The sequence below is a fragment of the Gekko japonicus genome, unplaced genomic scaffold (genome assembly GCF_001447785.1).
Source record: "Gekko japonicus isolate JY-2015 unplaced genomic scaffold, Gekko_japonicus_V1.1 scaffold1440, whole genome shotgun sequence".
Taxonomy (NCBI): Eukaryota; Metazoa; Chordata; class Lepidosauria; order Squamata; family Gekkonidae; genus Gekko; species Gekko japonicus.
Genome location: NW_015169819.1, coordinates 388717 through 405543, shown reverse-complemented (window position 1 = coordinate 405543; position 16827 = coordinate 388717). Strand labels below are relative to the sequence as shown.

Genomic DNA, 16827 nt, shown 5'->3' with positions numbered 1-16827 from the left:
AAGCTCCCACTATCTTGTCTGTGACACCACACACCACGACATCAGTGCTGATCCGTTGGCAGGTAGGCTACTACTCTTTATTTCTATTAGACACCCCCCCCCCCCCCCCCTGGGCCTTTGGCTAGGATTGCTGGATTAGAAGGAGTCCTCTAATTTTCTGGAAAAGGTTCTGGCTGGTGAAACATTCCTGGGTTGTATAATGGTTCTTCTCCATCATGCCCTACAAGAAGAGGGCCAACTGGAATACAGGCTTTAGGCAGGCAAGCCTGAATAAAGGCGATGAGACTTCAACCAAGCTGCTTCCCCACAGTTTTCCATGAAACTCTTGTTGCTGCTGCTAGTACAGAGGCATTTGCAGTGGCAACCAAGTATCCACCCAGAAATTTCCGCCTTACCTTCCTCGGTGGCTACCACTCCCCTCTCCAGCCTCCAGAGGACTTTTGCAGGGTTTTTAAAAATTGAAAATAGCTAGATCACTATCACTTTTTAAGGATCTGTTGCAACACCCAGAGAACGGTGCTGATGTGGGCAGGGGCTGAAAAAAAAGTTTCTTCCCATCCCCATGCTAAAGGTGCTTTGACTGCTATCTTTCTAAAGCTATCATACCAAACCAAGTTTGCAGCAGGTTTCTAAAGAGATCATACCAAATCACAGCAAAGTGGGGGGGGGGGATGAAAACAGGATGAACAGTGTTGTAGTAAGGGAGCCAAGGCAGAGCAGAACATACATGTGGGAAAAGACCAAGTCTGTACAAACAGACCTAGTTCCCCTCACCCCCATGTTCTTTATTCATTGTGTCAGTAATCAAAAAGAAAGGTCTGCAGTCACAATGGAGTGAGTATTGCTAGTGCTGAAACATAGTGTGTGTGCCAATGAGTTTGCAGAACAGAGGTGATCAGAGCAGACCATATAAGTAAACTAAGTGGTCATATAGGCTCCCAAGCTTTAAGGAACACCACAATTAGTAAAATGGCAAGTAAATAAACGTAAAAGTTCATTCTAGACTCCTTGTTTTCCTGTATATTGAATGCGTGGTGGTCATCAACGTCATAGTTCATCTAGGGCCAAGGGCCCTATGTGTGGTCTTCCCTGCAGGGTACAGAAAGCAACCTCAGTTGACATATATTTTTCTTTTTTGGGGGGGAGGGTGGACTCTGTAATGGCCTAGTGGCCTGAAATGAAGGTTACAGCTATTATATCTCACTTTTTCATTGCTCGATAGGATTTTGAGGCCTCTCTTGCCTGTCTCCATCAGCTGCTCACTTCCATTTCTTGAATGGGTGATGAAAGCGGGATTCAGAAAGTGTTAGAAGGCAGGAGTAAGCCAGCACCCACACTGGTTTGATAAAAGACAGTGGCATATGTTGATCATGCTGTGAAGAGGGGAGGGAATTTCACATATGAGGCCCTCACTGATTATCTGATTCCCTTTTGCATAGGCTCCATCAGAAGACAAAATCAATGGCATCTTGCTAGGTTTCCGCGTCCGCTATCGGGAGCTGACATATGAAGGGGTGCGGGGCTTCACTGCACGCAGCATCGGCAACCCCAGTGCAAAATGGACAGAACTGACCTGTGAGTGTGCCTATGGGTAGCATGGGGTCCAGGAACTAGGGAAGGGGGAAAAAATCAGTACCTACAGCAGCCTTAACTGTAAAATTCTGTTGCGCTCTCAGGAAATTCTACAGGAACAGTCCATTACGGCCATCAGTCCTGAGTAACAGTCCTCCATTGACAAGCCCTGATGCTAAGTACTTCCAAACACTTACACAAATGCACCCAGAGCTCCCGGCAATTCATAGAGTAGCAAAGTGTGCAGTACTTCCCTTGTACTAATAAACTGGTACTGCAAGTATTCACAAGCTGTTCTGCAGTAACAAAGTATTGCAAAGTGTTGCTGTAACAAAGTACTTGGACAAATTGTAACGGGGAAAGTGGATCCTGGTATACTGACAGGAGTCCCATCCTATCAGCTTAATTTCATGAAGATCAGGGAGGGTTTTCTTTCAGGGAAGCTTTCCTTTCCCGTTGAACTGCAAGGTCCAGAGCCTTAAGGACACTTGAGCATTGTGAAGGTCATGCCATGTGATGCCCACTGTTGATTCTGGGTAGCTGTGTTTGTCTTGTGTGGTATCCCCTGGGTATTTGTTTCCTTTCCCAGTGCTTCCTTGGAGACTCCTCAGTGTTCTTTGCTGTGGCTGTGAGTTCCTCTCCTAGCTGTTTTGCTCCTCCCTGATGACATCTCTTAGTCCCGCTTGCATTGTCGAAATGTTTCTTTACATGTGGCTAACCTGCATTAACTGCTTTTCCCTTCTGACCACCTGCCATCCCACAGCAATGTACGCCATGCGGAACCTGACTGAGGCCTCCCTCACACAGTACGAACTGGACAGTAAGTGGGTGCTTGGTCTCTTCTCTGGGCATTTGTCTCTCTGTGTTGCTGGTCTCTCTTAGAATCCAGCCACATAACTGCGGTTGGGGAAGGTAGAATCCAGCCACATAGCTGCGGTTGGGGAACAGCTCCTTCCTGGATTAGACTCTCAGCCTTCTCAAGTCTGTGACCGCTCCCATGTAAAAGGATAGTGGCTTTTGCTACCAGTGAAAATCCCAAAATTGGCACAGATTTTGCAAGACTTTTGTAGGATTCAAAATTCATACAGTTCTATATCAGTTAGTATAACAGGATCAGTTTTGATTGTGGATCACAAACACAGAGTACACATTAGCCAAAGTTGTAAAAAAAATTCCCCCAAGATGACTTTTTCCCCATTTCATTTCATTTATTTATTTATTGCTCTCAAGTCACAGCTGACTAATGGCAACCCCATGGGATTTTCAAGGCAAGAGATCTTTATCACAACCCTAGTATTCCTTGGTGGACTCCCATCCAAGTAACTGACCAGGGCTGACCCTGCTTAGTTCCAAGATCTGATGAGATCAGGTTGGTTTTTATGTTAGTGTAACTACAAAAGAACAATAGCAAGGGGAGGGATGAGCCTACTGGGATACTTTAGGACAGTGGGTAAAGTCAAGAGAATAAGGACTAGATCCACGGAGAAGATGAGAAATATCTTCCCCTGGATACTAAAAGCCCTCTTTTGAACCAGTCTTAGGGCGAACACTACCTTCATCATGGTAAGCTTATGTTCACAGTCAGGGCTATTTTGGGGCAGGAACGCACAGGAACGGAGTTCCGGCTGGCTCCCAAGTTGGCCACGCCTAGCAGGAACTCATTAGCATAATAGGCCACACCCAACAGCAGAAACTCATTAGGACTGGCTACATTAGGGGTGTGTGGCCTAACATGTAAAGGAGTTCCTGCTCCAAAAAAAGCCCTGGGTGTTGACAACAAACAAGGTAAACGGAATAAGAAGCACAAGGTGGGTGTGGCTGGATGACCACACTTCTGGTAACATGGGGTGTGTGACCTAATGAGTTTCTGCTGTTGGGTGTGGCCTATTATGCTAATGAGTTCCTGCTGTTTTTTTTAGCTTCTTCTACCAAAAAAGTCCTGTTCACAGTCATGAGGGTTCTGAAGCTGCTTTTTAAAGAACTGACACCTGGCAGCCATGTGTGCACTGTTCTTACCATGCAATGAAGTAGTTTCCTACTGTTGCTCTGTCCCCATCCTGGCATCATTTCCTATTGTTAGGAAGGAAGTGAGCCATGGGGGGCGGGGCGGAATCAGAAAGGGAGAGGTGAAAAAGGAGGGAAATGAGGGGCCCCCGGAATGTGTGTGTCACTGCTCTTGATTGCAGCCCAGAGATAAAAAGGTCTGTGTGGTTATTCCAAATCACATCCTTTCTGCTTCTCAAGCAAGGGACTAGTGGTATGAACACAGTGCAGAATGAGAAAATGGGAGCTGAGTTAAGATATAGCTAGCAGATTAGCTCCATAATAACAATTCACTTTCTGCCTCTGCAGATCTCAACAAGCAGTGCTGAAGATTAGCTCCATAATAACAATTTGCTTTCTGCCTCTGCAGATCTCAACAAGCACCATCGCTATGAGATCCGAATGAGTGTCTACAATGCTGTGGGTGAGGGGCCCAACAGCTCACCGCAGGAAGTCTTTGTTGGAGAGGCTGGTAAGTCAAATGCCTCCTTTCAGGCATCATTTTCTCCCACATCTCTATAGGTTTTCCTGCTCTAAATGCCAAAGGCTAAGACCTGGGGCTTTCACGTGGACGAAATAGCAGAGACACTGCGTTACTCATAAGCAAGCCCCATTCCTCAATCAATAAAAAGGAGGCTTCCAACCAGTGATCAGCAAGCCCAGAGTGGGTCCATGGAGTGTTCAGAGACAGCCAGTTGGTTCAAAGCAAATCAGTTCTTGCATCTCCATTGTCCTTCAAGAGTATAATTACCAGAACATTCTCATTACTATTCCCTTTGTTCCCTTTAGTACCCACAGCTGCACCACAGAATGTTGTCATTCAAAGTGCCACAGCCACCCAGCTTGACATCGCATGGGATCCCCCACCTCCTGAGGCACAGAATGGAGACATCCAAGGCTATAAGGTATCAGGCAATGGGAAGAATGATCGGGCCTATGTATGGATGCTGATCCTGGACATAAGGACTGGAATCACCTGCCCTGCTGAAAGTGGAGGCTGCTGCGTCTCCTAGCTCCATCATGGAACGATATTGCAATATAATCAAGCAGTTTCTTGAGAGGTGGCATACAATTTTCTAAGTAAATAAAAAGCATTACTGTTTATGCAGGCTATTGGCTAAACTGTTAGGAGCAGCAGTGGAGAACTGCCTGGTGCTGGGCTGGATGATTTCAGGTATCTTACAGCTTTTCAACGTCCATTCTCCGCCCTTGTTAAAGCCTGAAGAGATTATGTCTCAGTTCATTTATAATGACAATTACTGCAGATGCTATATATGTATCCGTGACGGGAACAAATAAGAAATAACCCTCTTTCTCCTCCCGAAAGATGCAGTTCCACACACTGCCAGCAGGTGACAGCACTGAGCTTCAGACAGAAGCCTGCAGTTTGCTATATTGTGAGCGGTCAAGGTTGTTTCTGTTTTGTTAGAACTGAGGACCTCTTCAAGCCCTACATTTTGGGGAACGAATTTGGAGACCAGTGGCACATTTAAGACCAACAAAGGTTTATTCAAGGTATGAGCTTTCGTGTGCAAGGCACACTATTTCACATACACTGGAATGGTAGATGAGGTTCTAAACTTATAGACAAGGACTTAACAGCAAATTATGTAACATGATGATGTTTAAGTTATGCAAAGTGAAAAACTAAATAATTTATCTGTTATTTTGACATATTTATTGCTTTACATCTGTTGACCTTATAACCTTAGCTTGTTATTTAGTTTTTCATTTTGCATAACCTCATCTACCATTCCAATGTATTTGAAAAAGTGTGCCTCGCACACAAAAGCTCATACCTTGAATAAACCTTTGATGGTCTTAAAGGTGCCACTGGACTCTAGATTTGTTCTTCTGCTTCATACCAGCACAGCTGACGACCTGGATCTACATTATGGGGAGTTACGCAAAACATTTTATAAACACATGTATGTCTGTAATATATGTACATGGCACATGCCTCTTTCCAGCTGTGTGTATTTTAAGCATGCTCCAAGGAACTGGGATTGGATTGAGGAGCCAAACAGTGTTTTCCATCATATGATAAGGGGCTTTGCTTCAAGGCAGCTTCTGTGTTTCATTTCAGCAGAATACTCCCTTGCAGAAGGTAATATCGGTCTGTCCCCTGTGTTGTAGCAGTTAGCAGTATACCCCAGCGATGACATGGCGTAGCTGAAAGTAGTCTCTTGCCAGTCCTTGCTCAGCCACTGTTTAGTTTGGCTTGAGACATCCAATCAGTGACCCTGCAAGCCAGCAAAACTGCAGTTTTGGAAAGTTACTGTTCTGTTTCCTAAGAAATTACAAGGGTGCCAGGAAGGGTTGCCATGGAACCTGCTTGTTGCTGTCTTTTGATGCCTTGACTTCATGGCTTGGTGGAATGGTTGAGCTTCTCTGTGGAAGTCTGGATATCACCCAAGAGTGACTTCAGAAGAACACTGTTTAGCGCCCAATTCTTGATTCATCCCCAGCAGCCAAAACTGGAGAAGGTCTGACTAATGCTGCATTGCCCAGGTCAGGGGTGAAGGTATCCTAATCCTCCCCTGCCCCTACAGAGGAAAGAACTTCCTTCCCATATTAAGTTCCTTCGAGAGAAATCTGTGAGATGCTTAGTTGAGATCCTTTAAGAATGAAAATCTTCACAGGCCAACTAAGAAGGAATAATGCAGTGCTAACTGGGTATACGTTTCTGTGACTGCAAGAAGCACATATTGTGCTTTGAGTAAATTTATTTACTTACTTCATTTCTAGCCCATTTTTCTTGCTGAGACAAGGCAGATTACAATTTTAATACAATAAAACAATATTTGTTGTTGTTCAGTCGCACAGTCGAGTCCAACTCTTCGCGACTCCATGGACCAGATCACGCCAGGCCTTCCGGTCTTCCGCCGTCCTCTGAAGTTTAGAAAACAATATAATACATACAATAAAGTAAAAACTGCCTAAAATTTTCCCCTGGACCTTAAGGCTTGTATCCTATGGACGATTCCATGTGCAGTAGTTTTAGGTGGGTAGCAGTGCTGGTCTGCAGTAGAAGATACGAGTCCACTAGCACCTTAGAGACAAACAAGATTTCCAGGGTGCATGCTTTGGAGAGTCAAGGCTCCCTTCATCAGATGCAATAGGAATGGAGATCCCTGAGCCCTTAAATCCCAGTCAGAAAGTGGGAGGGGTGTTGCAGAGAAGGGAGTCAGGATATGAAGGTACAGTGCAAAATGTAATCAGCTTAATTAGAGCAGGGGGAAAATGTTGAGGTATTAGTCTCTGTTGCAGAATGTTTTGTCTTTTGCTAAAAAATCCATTTGCCCAAGATCAACGAGCCCTTTGTGCAAACTGAAGTTTTAGCAGAAGAGGAGGAGCATTCTGCGTCAGAGACGATTAACGGAACTTGTTCATAGAATCCAAGCCTAAAACCACAACCCTGTCCCCATAATAAAAATGTCCTCTTTAACAATTCCATTTTACATATACTGTTAGATGATAAAAGTGTTCGAACCTTCAAGAGCTCACCAAGCAAGCCATTTGATCAGGTGAGAATTATAACAGAAAACAGAGATTGCTCAGATCTGGGCAGCTGCTGTTCTTACTCTTTGCAGAAGGCTTTGCTCAGCTCAGCAAAGTACCTTGTAGATAATAAACAGCACCTTGAAATGCACCCGGAAATTAATAAGTAACCAAAGGAGGGAACTGCAGAACAGGTATAATATGCATGCTGTGCCTAGTTCCCGATATCGGTCTCACTGCAGTGCTCTGCATCAGATGGAGTCCAATCTAGATTTTGAAACCCAATCTATGCAGTTTAAAAGTAATATGTCAATATATAACAGAATTCACCATAATATATTTGGGGATAAAGTCATCACCATTGCTTTTACAACCAGCATTCTTCTGTTCATCAGTCAGAGAAGCTCAAGCATATGCTGATCTGCGGTTGCCAAACTGCAGGTGGGGCCTGGAGATCTCCTGGAATTACAACTGATCTCCAGACTGCAGAGATGAGTTCCCCAGGAGAATACAGCTGCTCTGGAAGGTGGACTCCACCAAGGTCCCTCCCTGCCTTGCCTGGGCTCTATCCCCAAAATCTCCCAAGAATTTTCCAACCCAGAGTTGGCAACCCTATGCTGGCCTTTGGACTTCGAGAGGGGCACACACAGAGCCTTGAAGGAAAAGCAAGAGAGAAACTGTACTTGCTATGTCATTCTTTGTATATTTAGAAAATGCAGTTTCATTTTAGCAGGGATCGCGGGCCAAAGGGCAACACGGACTACCTAACCACCTTTAACTTAATTCTTGCACAGAAGAACACAAAGCTTCTCTGACTTGAACTAGACAATGGTCAGGTGGAATATGGTTCTGTAAGGGTTCCTGTGGGTATGTGCTGCAATCTAAATAATCACAGGAGGAAAAGTCTCACCAATATTCCAAATGTGGTTTTCTTTTTTAATAAACTTTTAATTCAGATTTTCATATGTGAAAATAAAATTGAGGGGGGAAATACAGAAAAATAGGAGGAAAAGAAGCAAAAGAAAAAGGATTGGAAGAGCATATCCTTAAAGAACTTACAAAATTTTCTCCATGACAAAGCTGAAAACAATCACTTAATATTAAATCTAAAATGTACACATAACCACATACTCTAATATCATAAGCAATACACCAAATCATATATTCTTCTCTATTATTTAAAATTTGGTTTTCCATAGGTGGATCCAAATGGTGCCTTTTAATTAGATCTGCAAGCTTGAATCAGTAGATTAATCAGTGGGCATGGCATTTGAACTGTATCTTAAAAATATATTAACTATGCAAAAATACAAAATATGCAAGACAATGTCACAGATTTATATACTACTGTACCATCAAAAACAATTATAAGCCTTAATACAAATATTATGATTTTGTTGTTGCGTCCAGCTCTTAGTAAGCCTTGTAACATGATATGTTTCAAGAAGAACTGAAATCAAAGCGCTTAATATTCAACAATTAGCGTCCAGCGCTTAGTAAGCCTCGTAACATGATACGTTTCAAGAAGAACTGAAATCAAAGCGCTTATGTAAGCTATTAAAATGGTTATCATTATATCTCAATTGTCTTCTACTTCCTTTGATTTCAAAAAAGGGAAGTTTTATTCAGGTTATGCTACTATCAAAGTTGAGACATTTAAACCATGCTTCAATTAATCAGATAAAAGATGGAACCAATAAAACATTTAATTGGTTGATCAGGCAGGCCCAGTTTATTAGTTTATCAGGACTGTTTGCATTACTCCGGTCTGCTTAAGAGTTACCAGTAACACTGGGTCAGGATGCTGAAGGATCCAGAGATACAGACTGGGGTACTGGGGAAAGTGTCATATATAGACAGTAGCCCTAGCAAAACTTGAGTCCCAGGTTTGGAAAATATTAATTTGAAAAACAGTGAACTCTCCCTTCCTCATTTTGGAGGGGAAAGATCATCACAGGCATCATATGATGCACCCAGAGAGAAAGAGAGAGGTGTGCTATCCAATGTTCCCTCTAAGCTGTGGAGTCTCGTGAGCAAAAAAATCTACTCTGTGAGCTACCGGCATTCGAATTGTGAGCGAGCGATTTGGCTGCTGCATTGAACTAGTTTGCTCTGGAGCCATCTTTCCTGAGCTAGGGCAAACATGTGTGAGCCGGAGGCTAAAAAATGGCGAGCTAGCTCACACTAACTCAGCTTAGAGGGAACACTGGTGCCATCATGTCACCCCTTTGCTTTTTCCTCACCATTTCCAATTTCTCCACCCCCACAGATCTATTTTTGGGAGGCTCAGCGGCAGAATGAAACTGAACGGGTGAAAACACTCTTCCTACCAGAGAATGCTGTCAAACTCAAGAATCTGACCGGCTACACAGCCTACCTGGTCAGCATCCTGGCCTTCAACGCTGCGGGTGATGGGCCCCGCAGTGCTCCCATCAAAGGCAGGACCCAACAAGCAGGTGAGGTACCTGGGAAGAGATGCCTCCGCTGCTTGGGCTTTCATGTGACATGGGCTGGGCTCCGTTCTCCATTCTTTCAAGGGATAATCAAGCAGCAGGGACTGTGAAGTCACGGAGGGTCATGGCTTCTTACAAGGAGGGTTTGATTACTGTTGCCCTGTGATTGCTTTGCTACTCTGAAGCTTGCCCCATATCACAACTTCAACAAAAAAAACAGCAAAAGTATTGTGGAAATACATCAATATCTGCCTCAAAAATATGAGTCACGTTTCATGACAGGAAAGGCAGGGGTGCAACTATTTTTGTAAATAAAATGTCATAAATAAATAAGGCAATCTGCTTGAAAATCACAAGGAAAGGAGGGCACCAGTCCCAAAAGAACATGCTCATGGAATGCACCCTGAATTCTGGTTTCTCATTCAGACTCATAGGTGAGACTGTGTAATGTATACATCTTGGTAAAAGCAGCAAATCGATAAACCCAGGAGTACTTGTAGAGCATCTCCTAACAACTGCAGTCTATATATCTTTACCTACCCTGTCAATGCATCCCCTCCTCTTCCTCCCCCTCTTAATTTCTCATTTTCAGCCCATAGCACCCTAGTGTACCTCTTATCTAGTTTGCCTCGTAATCCCATGTCCTCTGTGCTTCAACTGAGCAGAACCTGACTACTGAGCTGAATTCAGCTGCTAGGGATTGCATGGCTAACCAAGGAAGTTGCCAGCCGACAACTGAGCACAATTATTGAACCAGTAACCTGGAGCTGCGTCTGATGCCTGACAAAAGACACATGTGTCTCTGTAGTCTGAAGCTCAGCATGTTCCTCTGTTCCTTCTTCAACAGGCATTTGCTTTGTTCCCTCGCATCACCTGCTCTCCTCCCCTTCCTTCCAACTATGCACTTCACAACGTCCTCAAATTACACATTTAGAGATCAAAAAGGAAATGAATAGAGCCTTATGGGCCATATCCACAGCTGGTGGGGTTGGCTGGTGAAACCCCATTTAAACCAACGTCTCAGATGAAGAACTGGACTTGTATCTTTAGCTCCCATGGGCAGAGAGGAAGCAGAGTCTGTATAAGATCCTGTCTTACTGGCTTCCCTCTCCTTGGATCCTTGGGGTTGTTCTTGGCACAGCATGAAGAAATATAAGAAGAACCACAGCAATGGTTTTACCCGAAGCATGTTAGGCTATTTTCTCCAATTTCCCCTCTTTGGAGGCCCCCTGCTCAGTTCTAAAACTGCAACTCCAAAATATTCAAGTCACTGATTTGGAATGTACTCAGGAGAAGAAAAAAACCAAACAAACAGGCATTCTGCCTAATGCCTTGACACAACGGTCTTTCTGTTCATTCTTGATTATTTGGTGAGAAAAAACTCAGAGAGTTCAAGATGTTGCCCATCGGTGGGCATGAAAAGGATTGCAGTAGTCATCACTCAGGGTGCAACTGTAAAAGTTTTTTGTCTTAGAAATCTTATAGGACTAATGAGATGCTTTTCCACCAAAAGAGGTGCAAATAGCTCAGATGATCAGCTGATGCAGTCGTTCATCAAGTGATGAATGTACAGCTTGATAAACCTGTTTCCATGGAGGTAGGCCAAGGCTAGCTGGCATCTGACAGGCATTTCACACATAGTTTAAATTTTTTGTGATAGCCACAGATACAACATGATTAATGTGGTTGTGTTGACTGACCTCCTGGACTTTCCAGTGGAAAGACTGAGGTGTGCGCACATTTAAGTTTTCCTGACACAAATATTTATTTAATAAGCCTGTTTGGAAAACTGTGTACCTCATAATGCACAAATGACAGTAAATATCAATTTCTTGTTAGGAAGTCAGTTATATGCTTGCTTTCTGACTTGTGTGGGAGGGGGACGACAGATGACAGGCACTTGAAAGCACATGGACCTATGAAGAGTTTTTTTCTGACCTAACATCTGAGGCTTCTGCAGCTGCTTTGTGGGGGATGAGAGGTAGTATGCTAGAAAAACCTAGATTTAGCTTTTAATTGAGGAAAAACTTAATCTCTGTGAGAATGAGAGGGAATGTTGAACATAGAATCATAGAGCTGGAAGGGGTCTCCAGGGTCATCTAGTCCAACCCCCTGCACAATGCAGGAAATTCACAAATAAATCCACACACACACACAAACCCAGTGACCCCTGTTCCAAGCTTTAAAAAAAGGTAAAGGTTCCCTTGCTTGAAAGCCAGTCGAATCGGACTCTAGGGTTGCGGTGCTCATCTCCGTTTCAAAGCCAAAGAGCCAGCACTGTCTGAAGACGTTTCCGTGGTCATGTGGCCAGCATGACTAAACACCAAGGTGCATGGAACGCTGTTCCAAGCTTAGCAGATGACCAAAAAAACCCCTCCAGGATCCCCAGCCAAACTGGCCTGGAGAAAAAATGCTTCCTGATCCCAAAGTGGTGATCAGCATTTCCCTGGGTGTGTAAGAAAGGGCCACAAGAACTAAGCACTGAGGCAACACTTCCTGCCTTCCCTCTCATGATCTGCCTAAGTTCACAGAATTAAGGTCAAGCAGATCATTTTGTCAGAGCAGCCAAGGAAATTGTTCTTGTTGGAGAAATCAAAAGATGGAAAGGCATTTTCCTTACAGTTTGGCCAGCAACTGTAGGAGCTTTTTTTCTTCCAGCAAAGTGACTTTGCTCACTTCCTTGAGCCATCTGGATCAGTTAACAACACTTCATTAGTGGTTTTCATAGAACTGTTGATCTAAAATGTGCTTTACAATTTGTTCACCTTCTCAACAGGCCTGTGAAGTTAACTTTTATAACTTCTAATCAAGAGAAGAAAAACCAGAGGCTGAAAGACATGGCTATATGTTCGTCTTTAAAGCAGCACAGAAAAGCTGAAAGACACAATTATAGCAATATATCCAAAGGTGCAGAAAGTCAACAAGCCCCCAAAAGTGTGATTTAAAAAAAACTTCAATATTTCCTGTCTGATTTTCTGACTTTTGTGGTGTCTGGCTTGGGCTTACTCTTTAGTCTGGCATCACAGTAGGGTTCTTGTTAATTTCACAAAAATGTCACAGGCTTGCTAAGGAGTAACTGTTTCCCAAGACAAAGCAAACATGTGAAGCATCTTTGAATGGCACTAGTTGTCAAGGAAACTAGCAGGAGAGCATGAGGTCAGGGGGAAAGAAAAGAATAGCCCCAGCCTCTCCTCTCCACCTGCATAGATTTACTAAACAATAGACATGCAAAAGAGTCCCATTTCCATCCCTTTTAATGACCACATGTTGGAATTATTCAACCTCAAGACATTTTATAGTTCCAAGCACTGTTTTAAATAATCAAAGGTTCCTAGAAAATTAGACATTTGACTCCAGCTTTGCTTCTGTTTTTTTTTAAGGATATGTGTTTGCCTTTGCCTTACATGTGTGAAAATCATACTGTGTTTTATATGTGCACTGGAAGAGATTTGCAGAATCGCATTTCAGCTGGGACTGGCCTTGGAGTAGCATCCCCAGCCAGTGAGGCCTAGTGGTTAGAGTGCCAGACTAGCAGCTAGGAGACCCAGGTTCTTCAAAGCCCCATTCCTCCAAGGAAGCTCTCTGGGTGGTCTTGGGCCAGTCGCTGTCTCTCAGTCCAACCTGCCTTACTGGATTGTTATTGTGGGGATAAAACTGAGGAGTGGAGAATGATGTGAGCTACTTTGGCTCCCCATTGGGGAGAAACGTAGGGTGAAAATAAATAAAATCAATCTATCACACGAGGAAAGACAAAATAGCAAGGGATGGGAGCAATGAGTCGTAATGTAGAGATCATGTGATTCATGGCATTGGAATTTTGGTGTTCTCTAAAGGCTTGTTAGATCATCAGTAGCGTAATTTAACTATGAAAAGCAGTGACCAGAGGGAACTGACTGAATGACATTTAGGAAGGAGGAAGAATTTCTTTGCCCTATGCTTTTTCCACACTTGGGGGTGCCTCTCCCCCTTCCACCCAGCTACTTCTATCATCAGTAGGGGAAAGCATCAGTCTTCTTTCCACAACAAGCTAAAAGCAGCAGGGTAGACATTTCAACCTGAGGGAATGGTGTGGAGGCAAATGTTCCTCCAGCCCGCCCATTAAATACCTGCCTTGCCTAGCACTGTGGATCTGATCCCGATTGTACCCCATCCCCACTAATCTGCTTTATGCAGTTATACATTGCATTACATGGCTGAGGATGCTATCACAGATAACCCAACATCATATATAGTTCAGCACTTACCTCCCTAAAGCATCCTTCTATCTTTCTGCGCTTTCCACTTCACATCCTTTTCTGATTTTTCAGCCATCAGCTCCCACAATGTCCCCCAGCTCCACAGGCTGCCTCAGCTTTCATTCTTACCGCCTCTTGTCATTCCTTAGAAGTGCCCCCAAGAGCCATTTTCCTCAAGCGAGTCTGATTTCAGTACTCATATGGGGGAGATTCAAAACTGCAGTGGGGAGTCCTTTTCGGGAGAGAATCAAGAGGCAGGGAAAGGGTTAAGCCCTTTTGCTGTTTCTCCCATTCATATTATGAGGAAAACGCTGAGGTAAAGATCCAGATTTCCTACAAGTGGCCCAAATATTTTTCTATAGATTGCAGTTGCTCAAGACCATTCTCAGTGAGCAGGGAATTTGATCTCCTGGGCCACTTTAATCCAGAGTACCCCACTAGAGTTTTAAGCCCTTGGCCCATGTGGTCCCCCCCTTCTTTTGCTCTCACAGCTGCTCTTGCACCAGATACCTGCACCACTCATCCAGTCATTTCCTTATGGTTTAATAAAGCAGTCCTGTTTTTATTCATTGACTATGCAAAGTGTCAGCAGTATTCAAGGACTGACAGGATTTTCTTCAATGGGTTGCTGTCCTTCCTCCTGGAGATTAATGGCTGTCAGCGATGCCACTATTCATCCAAAGGCTTTGGTATTAATGGGGAAATGTAGCATCTGTCCCTGCATCTGACTCCTTTGTTTCTCTACTCACAGCCCCAAGCTCTCCGGGCTCCATCAAATTCAGTGAACTCACCACCACCTCTGTGAACGTCTCTTGGGATCCACCTCTCTTCCCCAATGGAATCCTTGAGGGCTACAGGCTTATCTACGAACCCTGCATGCCTGTGGATGGTGAGGGACTTTGGGGCACCATCTCTTTGTGAAATGGTGAAGCAAACAGTGCTAATTGAGCTCGGTGCCCGGTCTATCTAATGAGCATGATTGTCGCAAGTCTGGGGTGGGAGGTACTTTGAATCAAGGCCCTCTGACTTGCAGTTCTTATTCCCTAATCCCAGATGTAATAGGCCAGCTGTAGTTACCCAATATTAAGGTAAAAGATTTCTGCCCATGCTCAGGTAAACTTTTTATTCTTCCTTCTCACAGTGAAAGTGTTGAAAATAAGTACCACATAACAGGCTTTGTGATGAACTAGGCACTGCTTATTCAATACTGAGAAATGTAACAATAACATTCAGCCATGGAGATAGATCCAGGTAGTCAGCCATACTGGCCTGAAGCAGTAGAACAAATTTAGAGCCCAGTGGCACCTTTAAGACCAACAAAGGTTTATTCAAGGCATGAGCTTTCGTGTGCAAGGCACACTTTTTCAAATACACTGGAATGGTCTATGAGGTTCTAAACTTATAGACAGGGACTTAACAGCAAATTACCATGTAACATGAAGATGTTTAAGTTATGCAAAGTGAAAAACTAAATAACAAATTAAGGTTGTAAGGTCAACAGTTGTAAAGCAATAAATATGTCCAGATAGCAGATGAATGTCTAAAGGTGTTTTTTCTAATTGTGGGAAGTAACAGAATCTTAATTATCTCATCTCAGGCGTAGGGGACACGTGGAGGACACAACAGTATATTTTGAGCTGGATGTAATGTCAGCAGACATCCATTCAGTATTCTAATATACTATTCTGAAAAAGAAATACACTAAAATACAGAGAATTTATAGTCCTTCTTGTTGAGAATACATATGTGAGGACTGAATGAGTTAGCATATGTAATGGGATAAAAATCCAATATCCCTGTTGAGTCCTGGGGAGGTTTTTGTTCCAAGTTCCATTCAGCCATGGGTTCTTCTTGTTATAAAAATGGGCTGTTTCTGGTGTGAATTTTTTTCTCCACTGTAAGAAATTACTATTTTTTTCAATACAAAACAATTAGAAAAAAATAGGTTCAAGGCTGAAATAGCTATGCTAACATGCTGCCATGTAAGAGAGGCCATGTGCCATTTCTATAGTGCAGTCCTAAGCAGAGATACACCCTTTTCAAGCCCATTGACTTCAGTGGACTTAGAAGGCTGTTAATTGCCTAGGATGACAATACTCGTTTTATAACAGATTTCTGATTCAGAAGCAGCAGCATCTATTCCTGATTGAAGAGAAACAAAAGGGACTTTAAACGACAAGCTTAGTCTTAGAGTGCTGCATTTTGAAGTACTGTAGCAACACAGCTACCACTGAAATTTGGCAGAAATGGAAGGTGATGGGATCAAGTGTCTTAAAATCTAAGCCTCTTTTCTCTGCCTTCCAGGGGTCAGCAAGATTGTTACTGTGGATGTAAAGGGGAACAGCCCTCTTTGGTTAAAAGTCAAAGACCTAGCAGAAGGTGTCACTTACCGGTTCCGGATCAGAGCCAAGACCTTCACCTATGGGCCAGAAGTAGAAGCCAACATTACCACAGGACCAGGAGAAGGTACAAATCCTGGGAAGGGACCCCTCTTTAGCTGCCATTCCAAATACTTGCATAGGTGTTGCAAGTTCATGTAGAATCATCTTCACAGCCTGTCTAGACAGCAGCTGGCACCAGTGTTCCCTCTAAGCTGAGTTAGTCTGAGCTAGCTCACAGTTTTTTAGCCTCTGGCTCACACAGTTTTGTCTTAGCTCAGGAAAGATGGCTCCAGAGCAGGGCTATTTTTGGGCAGGAACGCACAGGAACGGAGTTCTGGCTGGCTTCAGAGTTGGCCACGCCCACTACAGCCAAAACCTCTGCGTGCGTGGTTACAGAGGGAAAGCCTGGAGAGCGACCCCCCACGCAACTCCAAGATGGGCGGGCCAGGGGCCCCCTGGAATGATCGGGGAGGCATTTAAATGCCTCCCTGTGCCTTCCCCAGCCTGTCCAAGGGCCAGCTTCCCTTCCCTGCCTTCCTTTCCCTTCAAGGGGGGGCTTGCCTGGGCTCCCCGCAACTGCAAGTCACCCCGGCAAGCCAAGGAAAGCCATGGGGTGTGGCCTAATATGCTAATGAGCTGTGC

General features: G+C 43.9%; 1 protein-coding gene across 1 annotated transcript in view; it reads left to right on the top strand.

Annotated features, from left to right (window-relative positions):
- SDK2 (sidekick cell adhesion molecule 2) overlaps positions 1-16827 on the top strand; it is a gene marked incomplete at its 5' end in the record, with an annotated part of 107001 nt that overhangs the window by 73029 nt on the left and 17145 nt on the right. The window contains 7 exons of the mRNA XM_015417197.1: positions 4-62; positions 1440-1575; positions 3986-4087; positions 4405-4520; positions 9386-9572; positions 14556-14693; positions 16109-16270. Coding sequence (XP_015272683.1) covers positions 4-62; positions 1440-1575; positions 3986-4087; positions 4405-4520; positions 9386-9572; positions 14556-14693; positions 16109-16270 — 900 coding nt within the window. The remainder of the gene's footprint in view (positions 1-3; positions 63-1439; positions 1576-3985; positions 4088-4404; positions 4521-9385; positions 9573-14555; positions 14694-16108; positions 16271-16827) is intronic.